Source organism: Gopherus evgoodei, unplaced genomic scaffold (assembly GCF_007399415.2).
Source record: "Gopherus evgoodei ecotype Sinaloan lineage unplaced genomic scaffold, rGopEvg1_v1.p scaffold_36_arrow_ctg1, whole genome shotgun sequence".
In the NCBI taxonomy this organism is placed as follows: Eukaryota; Metazoa; Chordata; order Testudines; family Testudinidae; genus Gopherus; species Gopherus evgoodei.
Genome location: NW_022060038.1, coordinates 1,116,327 through 1,128,083, shown reverse-complemented (window position 1 = coordinate 1,128,083; position 11,757 = coordinate 1,116,327). Strand labels below are relative to the sequence as shown.

The 11,757-nt window shown below is 47.8% G+C and overlaps 1 protein-coding gene across 1 annotated transcript; it reads left to right on the top strand.

Moving 5' to 3' along the window:
- Positions 1-1,639: 1,639 nt before the first annotated feature.
- Positions 1,640-10,303, top strand: LOC115641882 (olfactory receptor 52D1-like). Its single transcript, XM_030545243.1, has 3 exons — positions 1,640-1,715; positions 2,005-2,978; positions 10,244-10,303. The coding sequence occupies exons 1-3, from the start codon at positions 1,640-1,642 to the stop codon at positions 10,301-10,303; spliced, it is 1,110 nt and encodes a 369-aa protein (XP_030401103.1).
- Positions 10,304-11,757: the final 1,454 nt, after the last annotated feature.

Below are 11,757 nucleotides of genomic sequence, written 5' to 3'. Positions count from 1 at the left end.
AGGCCACATAACTCTGAACTTAATTTTGGAGAGTCTGTATTTTCCCCACAAACTAGAGTGGGAACCACATTTTGAAATAAAGGGTTCCCACTATATGCTAAAATTACATAAGGCAGGGAGGGACATCATCAGTGGTTCTTCACTCCCCGCACAAGAGGACTCCTGGAAACATCTGATGAAAAAAGTGTGAACTGGGGAAAGTGCTGGACCCAGGCTAAAGGGGTTTCTAGCCTGTGTAAGGCAACCTGAGAAACCCAAGCTCCAAGGCAAATGCAGATTGTGTCTCGAGAAGTTGCCAGGCAGCTTATAGCATCAATCAGGGTGAGAAACTGCTAATTCATAGTCAATCAAAATAGGTACACTTAGTTTGCGTTTTTGTTTATTTGCTAGATTATCTGCTTCGGTCTGTTTGCTATCCCTTATAATCACATACAATCTATCTGTTGTAGTTAATAAACTTGTTTTATGTTATAATCTAAACCCAGGGTGCCTTTAAGTGATGTGTCTGAGGGAAAAAATCTCAGCTTGGTTATCACAAGTGTGCATTGACCTCCCCACATTGAGGGAGTGGTGAACCAGGTAACAAATTCATACTGGTTGGAGTTTGAACCAGGGCAGGACAGTCCAGCTCTGGGGTCCTAGGTTAGGGAGCTGCTGGTTAGTTTGCTTGTAGCCTCTCTACTGTTGGTTCATGCAGTGGCTGGTCAGAGAGCCTGCACATAACTGCAGCTGGCAGTGACCCTGCCTGTGTGAATGCTGGTGGAGGTGTAGGATCAGGAGCAGGTCTGCAGTTTGTCACAGCATCACACTGAGAGAGGGAGCCCAGGCTGGTGAGTCAGAAGGCTCAGTGGTACCCAGTTCTAGGTGACACCCCGGGGGGGAACCTGTCACACTTTGCTCCTGAGTTGCTTCAATCTCCAAAAATACTCTGGCCCCTGTCCATATGTTCCTTCCTCGTCCCAGGATGCTCTGATTCCAACAGCACACTGGTTGCCAGTTTCTTCTCCATGATCCCCATTCATCCCTTCCTCCCATAAGCTTTGAGATGCCCTACGCTCCTTGAAATTCTTCCTCTGCAAGGGGTGAGGTGCCTCCCATCACACCTGCCCCCTTGGCTGGGGGGTAATCAGTGACTGTGTCTCACCGATGATAACATCTCACCCATAAGTGGCATATGCCAAGGCATCAATGTGCAGGAACCACTGGTAGCTGCCTGAAACAGTGGGCCACAGATGTTAAACCCAGGATGCTCTGGGACCATTTGCTAGCCAGTTCTACTAGCCATCAATAGCAAGAGTTGTACAAGATTTCATTGGCTAAAGTCATTATTTTTCTCACTTAAAACGTTCATACATGCAGTGGGTCACAGGATTCCTCAGCCTCGTGAAATACTCACCTAGTGTAACATTTCAAAGGGGCAGCACTCACATGAGCATTTCTCCCCATAGGGGCTAAATTCAACAGTCACGAATATGCATCTGACGAAGTGGGTATTAACCCACGAAAGCTCATGCTCCAAAAGTCTGTTACTCTATAAGGTGCCACAGGACTCTTTGCTGCTTTTACAGATCCAGACTAACACGGCTACCCCTCTGATACAGTCATGAATAGAAAAAAAAAGCCTCCTGTAAGCTCAGGTATGAGTTTGCAGGCAAAATGCCTGCAGCTGACTCCTGGGGACATGTTCGCAGATTCCAAGGCCACAAGGGACCAACGTGATCCATCTAGTCTGTATAACACAGACCGGAGAATTTCTGCAACATTTTTGCTAGAGAAGATCTTTAAGAGGAACATTGAACCTTGACTTAAAAATTCACAGTGAAGAAGATTCCGCCAGGATCCTTGGTAAATTATTCCAGTGGTTAATTAATCTTGAGCCATCTGCGAATGCTGCCACCGCACTGCTTACCTCCCTTTCTAGATTGGTTATAACTATAAAATATTTACCATAGTATTTGTTATAAAGTGTGTAACTCCGCTCGTTGTGCTTCTCTCCTTTCACAGGCATCGTAAGCATTTCTGAGACCTCTCGATGCATCAACCACTTCATGGCAGGTTTCAACCTCACCTCCTCTGACCCTTCAACATTTATCCTAGTGGGCATCCCCGGCCTGGAAGCTGCCCACTTCTGGATTTCCATCCCTTTCGCTGTGTTCTACTTTATCGGCCTGTTGGGAAATTTCACAGTTCTGTTTGTTGTAGGTAAGGAGCAGACCCTGCACAAGCCGATGTACCTGCTGCTCTGCATGCTGGCACTCACAGACATTGGCTTGTCTACCTCTGTCGTGCCGAAGGCACTTTGTATATTTTGGTTCAATTTGAAAAGCATTACTGTGGGTGGCTGCCTCACCCAGTCATTCCTCCTTCACATGGCTTCTGCTGTTCAGTCAGCCGTCCTCGTCACAATGGCCTTCGATCGCTATGTTGCCATATGTAACCCCCTGAGATACACCACCATCCTCACCAACGCACGATTAGCTAAGCTAGGACTAGTGGGTTTGACAAGAGCTGTTCTCATCGTACTGCCCGGGCCCCTGCTCCTGATCAGGCAGCCATTCTGTGGCAACCACATTATCCCCCACACTCATTGCGAGCACATGACTGTGGCAAAGATGTTATGTGGGGACATCACATTTAACTGGACATATGGCTTGGTGATAGCATTTGTAGGCATCGGGTTAGACCTGACGCTCATTGCCCTGTCCTACGGTCTGATCATCAGGGCCGTCTTCAGAATCTCCTCCAAGCAAGCCCACCAGAAAGCCCTCAACACCTGCACAGCCCACATCTGCGTGATACTGATTTCTTATACTTCCATCCTTTTCACCATTCTGATTCACCAGTTCGATCAGGGAGCTGTTCTGCATGTTCACATCATCTTGGCCAACCTCTATTTCCTTGTCCCCCCTATGCTCAACCCTGTCATTTATGGGGTCAAAACCAAAGAATTTCGTGATATAGTGGGCAAATACATCTGGATGATCATCTGGGGCCAATGACTTTAAACCTGTGTGACAAGAGGGGGAAAGGTATCTTGTCATTAATCAAGGGTGCTCTGTACCAGTGAGTTTTCTACTATTAGTGTTGCCGAAGCATGCAGTTTTAAACCAGAAGAAATGACAGTTTGTGTGAGAAAAAAAATCTGGAACTAAAGAATGATGTCTAGGATTTGTTGGTGCTCTGAGAGAGAGGATACCGGCACCATCTATCACAACATGAAGCAGTTCTTACAACCTCCCAGCTAATTGGGATGCTCTTTGGGAAGAATCTGAAAAGTTCTGTGAGCTGCACGATGTCCCTTTAGCCAGGTACAAAGGAAGAGCATGCCTAGAAATGAACTGTGAAAAAAAAATGCCTTCTTTGGTGTTGAGATGATGCCAGATTGGTGTGGCCATGCTGAATGAATGCTGTGAGCACAACTTGACATGACTTAAACATGACTGAAGAACTGCAGAGGATCCTAGGAGCAGGGTCCCCTTTAAGCAGAGGCAGACTTGATAAAAGACTGGAAAAACCTGCATATGCGATCAATATTGAACCTATTGGTTAGTAAAAATGAGCCCATGAAAAAGTAAAATCATAGAGTTATTAGGGTTGGAAGGTCATCTAGTCCAAATGCCTGCTCAAAGCAGGACCAATCCCCAACTAAATCCCCAAATGGCCCTCTTAAGGACTGAATTCATAACCCTAGGTTTAGCAGGCCAATACTCAAATCACTGAGGTATCCATCCCTCCAAATAGCCCATCCGTAATGTTCCAGCATGGAGTACAGGCCGACCTGTTTATAGTGACCCTATGGCAAGGACTCCATGCAGAGAGCCAGAGTGAATGATTGACTAGTGAGTAAACATGAAGTGGTCTTTGTTTGGTACACCCCACCCCCACCACAGCCCCTTCCAAAATACTAATCAGCTAAAATTAATAACCATGCGCCCACTGGACATGCTTCTGAGACATGTGACTCCTTTGAGGGAAAAAAATTATAAGAATCAAGCAAAGTAAATTACTGTCAGAGAAGAGATGAGAGAAAAGGGAGAGGGGATTCCTTAATTGTTACTTGAAGACGCTGCTAGACAGAGTAGCCAAAACTCTGCTCCGTGGGCTCAAGTAGGACTGTGACCAGAAAGGTTTCCAGGCAACCAAGGCCTGGTCTTGAGGAAATCCAAGACAGACCAGAGGGCTGAGGAGACTGGACCTGGAGGGAAGAAGTCGTCCATAGACTTGGTAACCACCTTCTCTGCTTGCCAAGCAGGAACTGTGTGAGGCTAGCACAGTGGATGTTTGCGAAAGAGAGGCTCGCTAAGAGGAAAGTGTCGTGCTTGTTGTATAGTTCTTTAATGTTTAACATCGGAGTTATGTGCTTGATGTAACCTTTTTCCGTTTGTGTAATTACTTCTCAAATAAACTGCGGTGTATGCAAGTTAATTACCATGGATCTCTTTCACTGGTATGACAGTGACCTGTTCCACGGGGAGCCATTAAAAGATCCATGCAGGGGTAGTAGCCCCTGGGCCCAACACTTGGCTATTCAGGTATTGCAAGCTCTCGGACAATGTTAATACCAGCCAGATAAAAGCGAGTAAATAATTTTAAATAAGTAGAAAGTTACAAGTAGCTTTTAGAAAAATTAATACTGCAAAGTTTGGGAAAAGTTTGGAGGGAAGTAATAGGTTAGGAGCTGTAAAAATGTTAAAAAATAACAGCTCTGAACAAAGGAGTGTTATAAAAGGACATTTTCTGGCTTAAAAAATAAAACCCTGCTCTGTAAATGTAAGTATCTGTGCAACTTGGTACAGTCACATTGGATAGACTCCTGCTAATTAAACAAATTATATATGGGGGTCAGGTGGCTACTACCACCATAATGTTTTTATCCCTAGGTCTTCACAGCTATTCTGAAGGAAAATGGGCCTTTTTGGTGCAGGCAGCAGGCAGCCAGATACTCTGATCTATATTATTTGGTTATTGGACAAGTTAATGAAAATCACTAAAGGAATGTAAGTGGTATATATATATATATATAGCAGCAAGGTCAGTGCATGGTATAACCTGCCCGGAGAGTTCGGTCTACCCATCAGGGTGAGGGGGAAAATCAAGTAATGTACCGCATTCCAGGAGAACACCATCCATTTCCAGTTCCTAAAAGAAGGGTTCCTTACCCAGGTTTTAACCAGTTGGGCCCAGCCTGCTGCTATTGAATACAAAAAATGGAGAACAGAAATGGGTTTATTGCACGCAAATAAAAAGGCACAGTGTAGTGAGGCGGTATGGCTCCCCTCCAGCCCAGATGAGGAAGACCCCAGCCGGAGGCCAGAGTGGGCAGAGCTAAAGAGCTCTGAGCCCGCCCCTCAAAGGGTCAGGCGCCGACCCGGAACTATAAAGGCCGGCCCTCAGAGCTCAGTCAAGCCCCAGCAGTCGGAGCGAGCAGACGTCCCTCAGGGAGCTCGAGACTGGGAAACTTCTGCGACCCAGGGCAGCTGCCTAGACTGGCCTGAGCTCCCCCGTGCCCGCTACCCAGAGGAGCCACTGGAGCTCCTCTGCTCCCGCTACCCAGAGGGGCCGCCGGGGCTCCCCCCGCACCCGCTACCCGGAGGGGCCACCATGGCTCCCCCGTATCCATTACCTGGAGGAGCCGCTGGGGCTCACCCCGCACCCGCTACCGGGAGGGGCCACCAGGGCTCCCCAGTATCCACTACCCGGAGGAGCCGCCGGGGCTCTCCCGTATCCACTACCTGGAGGAGCTGCCGGGGCTCACCCCGCACCCGCTACCTGGAGGGGCCACCAGGGCTCCCCCCACTCCTGCTACCCGGAGGAGCCACTGGGGCTCCCCCGTATCCACTACCTGGAAGGGCCGCCTGGGCTCTCCCGCGCCTGCTACCAGGAGGAGCCACCAGAGCTCCCCCACGCCTGATACCCGGAGGGGCCTCCGGGGCTCCCCCGTGCCCGCTACCCGGAGGGGCTGCTGGGGCTTCCCCAAGCCTGCTACCCAGAGAAGCCGCCAGCACTACCCTGGCCCGACTATCCCGAGGAACTCCCGGACCTACCACCCAGCCCCGGCCGCGACGAGCCCATGCTCCTGGACCTTGCAGAGGCCGACGTCAGGACCCAGGTAGGCCCTGAGGAGGAGGACGGAAGTGGCCCGGGGGCAGCTGACCCCAGTCCGGCTGCAGCCTTGCTGGAGGCTATGTCAGTGTGTTGTGGCCAGGATCCCCAATGACTGACCAGCGGATCCTCAGCCATTGCTAGGGCCCCGCGCTGGGACGCAGTGGAGTGGGAGGGCCTGTGTCCCCCTTGCCACACATCCCGGGGTGGCAGACTCCCCCTTTCCCTGGCCTGAGGAGGCCAAAGCCTATGATTACTGCTCAGCTCTGCCCAGGGCCTGAGCTTCCTGACTCAGTGTTTGCTGCCCCGCCCTGACCTAGAGCCAGGCTCATATCGATGATTAAGGCTCAGCCCTGCCGAAGGACCTGAGCCCTTGCCCCACAGGGCAGGCGATTGCCGCGAGGACTGCCGGGCTATTTTTCTGGACCCACCAGTGTGTATTGAGCCAGCGTGGCTCCCCTCCTCCTCCCAGAGAGGGTCGAGCCCCGGCTGCACTCGTGTACACACAGAATGGGGGTTAAAAATGAGGATGAATAAATTCTGTTGCATGAAATTTACAGGTGGATCCACAAAGGGAAAACAAGGACACTGTCACAGTTAAATTCAGGACTCACAATTTGTCAGACCACTCTGTTTATTAGTGTAGCGCTCTGCTAACACACCCAGATAATGTGAGCACCACGCAAGACCCACACTACTTTATTTTATACAGATAAAAAGGGCAGGAACTTGACAAGATAACGAAGGGAGCAGAACTGACAAGTTTACCTGAGGCTAGACATACATAGTTAATTCCTTGCTAACTTTTACCAATCTCCGGCTAATGTTCCACCATTAGCCTGAGTGGACTCATTGTTTGTGCCTTAATGGTTCTTTTCCTGACTCCTGTATTTCAACATTCCTCGTTTCTGCTTAAAGGTACATACAGCATTTCTTTAATCCTTTCTATTTTTACAATATAATTCATTCTACTTTCACAACACCCTGGTCTGGAATAGAACAATCATTGCTGCTATTGTTACTGTAAGCCCTAAACAAATCCAAATCCAGCAATGTAAAGTGGTAAAGGGAGGAAACACGAGGAATGTTACACCCCCAAGTAGTGGTAATGAGGAAAAGAAGGACTGTAAGTATGTACCCATAGAAAACTGTACTGCTAATGCCCCATGGGAATTTGGGAATATCAGTATGTGGTGTATGGATTGAAGGGGGGATCCTAACCTGGTGAAAAATATCAAATTTATCAGGAAATATTGCCTGGTATTCCTTAAAATATGTCATAATGAATGACCGTGGAAAACAGTCATCCAAACATGTGGTTTGTCACGGAGCACCCCCCTCCAAAATATATATATGTATAACTCTCTGGCCTCGTAGGGTGTTTGAGTTATGGGGTGCCACAATAGGGGTGTGCTGTTACCATGTGTAATCATAATGGTACTGCTAGAGAGAACAATCCTTAGGCTTGCAGTTATGTACAGACATAGTGCAGATGGCAGCACGTTACACACAGAAAAGAAAGCCATCGTCAATTGCTAGGCTGAACAGATTGCCAGACTCTGTTTGCCCTGACAATCTGAGCCTCTGGTATCGGCACATCATTTCTTCACTCCCAGGGGAGGCTCTCAGGCTGAAGTTCTCCAGAGTCTATTTTCTGTTCTTCCTGCTGCTCATGGAGCTGAGGGAATTGTTTGGGAGTCCTGCCAACCTGAGAGTCTGCAGGGACTGTACAGGGGTCGCTGTCCAGCTCGCTGAGGGTCAGACATGTGCTCATTCTCGGGGCTCTGCCTTCCTGTCGCTGTAAGGAGATTTCCTCTCTCTGCTGACTGGATTTCAGTGAGTTGGCTGTTTCTGCATTAAAGTTAGTGCTGAGGTCTCAGGAAGGGTTCAAGTCAAGAAACTTCTGGGCAGGAATTCAGGAGCACGGTAACTTGAACTGGTTAGTATTATCAGACACTACCAAGGGATTTACCTGGTAAATTGGAACTACAGCTGTACTGGAAATAGTTTAGACAAATATTTGTTTTTTAAGATCAGTTTCTTGTCTCTACTGTGTCCTCTGCTAGCTGTCTTAGTAGCTTCCTCTGCTTGTACTTTCTGGTTTTCCTCTGGTTCTTTCCAGTTTTCCAATTCAGCATCTTCACTGCCCTGTTGGTAAGTACAGCCAAAGCCTCTGCAGTGGGTATGTGTATAACCAGAGGGTTCACAACGAGAATGGGTCTCACACTGGCCAGATTCTGCTCTCACCTTCTGTCTTTAGGGAGACACTCTAGATTGGCACTGGCCTCCCTGAGAACAAAATCAGAGCCCCTGTGTTTTGGAATCTCCATCTTTTATAGCTGGTCTCAGAGCACCACATAAACGGGGGGTTTCTGTTAGTGTCTTTGAGCACCTTCACAGAATAGCGCTCTGTGCAGCAGGACCCAAAGCCACGATTTTTGCAGCTCGGAGCAGAATGTTAAACACAACGGGTGATTCTGATCCCATTGTGATCAATGGCAAAACTCCCAATATGGCCTGGAGTTCACTCTAAATCCACATGTAGGGACTTAAATAAATAGCCTGATTTACACCAACCATGAACCTGCAGACTGGAGTCATCCTGTGGCCTCCAAGGATAGACCGGAGAGTTTCTGAAATCTCAGACACGCAGGCTTAAAGTATCAGACGGGTAGCCCTGTTAGACTGGATCTGTAAAAGCAGCGAAGAGTCCTGTGGCACCTTATAAACTAACAGAAGTTTTGGAGCATGAGCTTTTGTGGGTGTATACCCACTTCATCAGAAAGCTCATGCTCCAAAACATCTGTTAGTCTATAAGGTGCCACAGGATTCTTTGGTGCTTTTACAGATCCAGACTGACATGGCTACCCCTCTGATACTTGATGCCATGCAAGGCACTGCATTTAGCCATATGGAGTGGAAATCCGTCAGTCTCATGAAGAAACTTGCACAAATACAGACAGGCTTAAAGGTTCAGATCAATCAGGATAACGTTTTTTTCTGGAGAAAGATGAGTCTTCAGGAGAGGATGAGAAGCACTGCAAGGCAGTAAAAATAAGAGCATAATTCTGGCATGGAGGAAACCATACAGGGTTGGAAATCTCAGTGGAGGAGGTCCAGAAATGCAGAGTGTGTGTGTGTGTGTGTGTGGAGGGGGATGTAGTATCCAGTTCACAGTGGCACTGAGTACTGAAACCAGGTGAAATAGTGAATGAACTTCCTGCCTAATGCACAGACCAAAGAGGCGTAACAAGTCCTTCTGAGGCAGGGGGGTGTCAAACTGTAACATAGCATGGACCACACACTGTAGTAGATTCTCTGACACCCTCCCCCATCTGAACCGTCCCTCCTTCTGTGAGCAATCCTACTACTGCCTTGTGCCAAGGTCAGCAATTGCCAATATGGAGAAGCAGCCTCAGGAAGTTGCTAACGGGCTGCGATATGTTAAAGCTTTGTGTCGTTTCGAGGAAGAGTTACTCACACTGCCTACTTTTAGTCTCCACATTCTCTCTCCTTCTCACTGGGCCTGTCCCTCTCTCCTTCTGTGCTCAGGTTGAGATGTAACGTAGTCTGAGGAGATATTTCTGTGAGCTGCTGCTATGGGGACAGGCACCTGGTTTTGGTCCGGGTTGAGGGGTAGCACTGTGTGGCAGGGCTGGAAGTTGTGGGGGTGGAGGACCCACATGGACAGGCAGGCAGTGCTGGGGGTTGTGGGAGCAGGGAGTGGGGTGTACACAGAGAGGTGGGCAGGTCTGGAATTTGCAGAGGCAGGCAGAGGGTGTATATGGATAGGCGGACAGCGCTTGGGGTTTTGGGGGCAGGCTGGAGGCGTACACAGACAGGTGGGCAGCACTGGGGATTGTTGGCGCAAGCAGAGGGTACATGGAAAGGTGAGTAACACTGGAGGTTGTGGGGGCGAGGAGCAGTATTTGGCAGAGCTGCTGAAATTAAGTTATTCTTTGTGATTGTTGATCCAAGGCCAGTGCTGGGACCTTTCCTGGCCCGGAATGCATGTGGGCAGGTCTCACTGTCTCTTTCCTCTGACAAGCCACAGAACTGCAGCCTGGGTGTCACAAATTTTCTCAGTTTTGTTTCAAATTGTTGTTTTTGAATGTAATTTACGTAACCTCAGGCATTTCACCAGTGGAAAGAACCACTGATCTTTGCTCCTCAGCTAGTTCAATCTCCCAGCATATTCTGACTCCCTGTCTATACTCTCCTTCCTCATCCCAGGCTTCCTCAATTCCAACAGCATGCTGGTCGCTGTGGTTAGATGTTTGGCTGTGTGTGTGTGTTCTCCCTGTGTGCTGTCCCAGCTCTGCACAGACAGCTGGCACGGCAGACCTCGACCGAACTGCCCAGTGACCACAAGATCCGTTACGGGATGAAGGCACCCAGCCAGGTTTATTGTTGACTAAGCACAGTACTAGTATCCTGCAGACTCTACTGTACCACTAAGACATGTTTGCCCATAACAATGGACCAGCTCAGTAAATCACGGGATTTCCATTCCTCCCTCTGAGATACATCTTTATACCCCGATACAAACAAGTTATGTACTGCCACTCTGACATAGTTAGTTACTGCCCCCTGTCGTAGCTATTTATCACCCATCTCCTTGTACATATTGGTTCAGTCAAAACCTCTTTATTACGTACTGTCATCCTGACCTAATTTTTAGGAGTGGACAGCGTGTTCCTGTTATCCTTGGGGAATGGTTTTGTACCATCCTTGTCATTGCAATGTTCTGGTACCACTTGATATCAGGATGTGATTGCGTGAGTGCTCTGTGCCTAGCACCTCTTAGGAATGTGTATTTCCACAATAACAGCCCCATTCTGACAGATTCTGTAAAGAGGCCTTGCCTCTTGCTCACATCTTGTCTTTCTTTTTTTATCAGTAAAGCTTTGACTACTATTCTAGCCCACACCTCAGGCCTCTGATACAAGGGCTTATGTCTCAGGTTCTCTTCCTACACATTCCCCCACCTTTTGTCATTTTATGGGAAGGATGGTTACCCATCATCTTGGAAAAGCATAATGCCTGGACTGAAGATGGTCCCCTGGGCTAAACACTGTTATGTGGCCACCTTACTTTCCGATCCACACATTTGTGCCCCATCTGTGCCTTAATCTGCACATTCTCTCATACAACCAATGGACAGATTTTATTTTCCAATTGTTTTTAGTCCCTTTATGACTGTGCCTTGGGGGCACTTTTAGATACTTAATATGTATGGGTAATATGGATATGGTGTATATATGTGTATGTTACATATGAGTATGTATGCGTACATAGGACAGCACTTTATATCCAAGCATAACAATACTTTTCCAGTCTGGGTGGCGTAGTTTGGCTGTGCTGGTACTGCAGATATCAACTATTAGCATATATGCTTGTTTGTCAGCCTGAGATTGAATTTTGGGGTTGACTTTTTGATACTTTCAGGTCTTGTACTAATATGTGTAAACAAAGGACAAAGATACTGTGTGTTGCATTTTCCACAATCTGATGAGTCTTTTAGTACAATGAGAAAAGATAACACACATGCACCTTTACATATACTACTAATCATGTAAAACTGCAAGATTTTCCACATTTCAAGGACAATTTTTAACCAGTTGATTCTGGGAAACTTTCACAGGAGTGCATCAG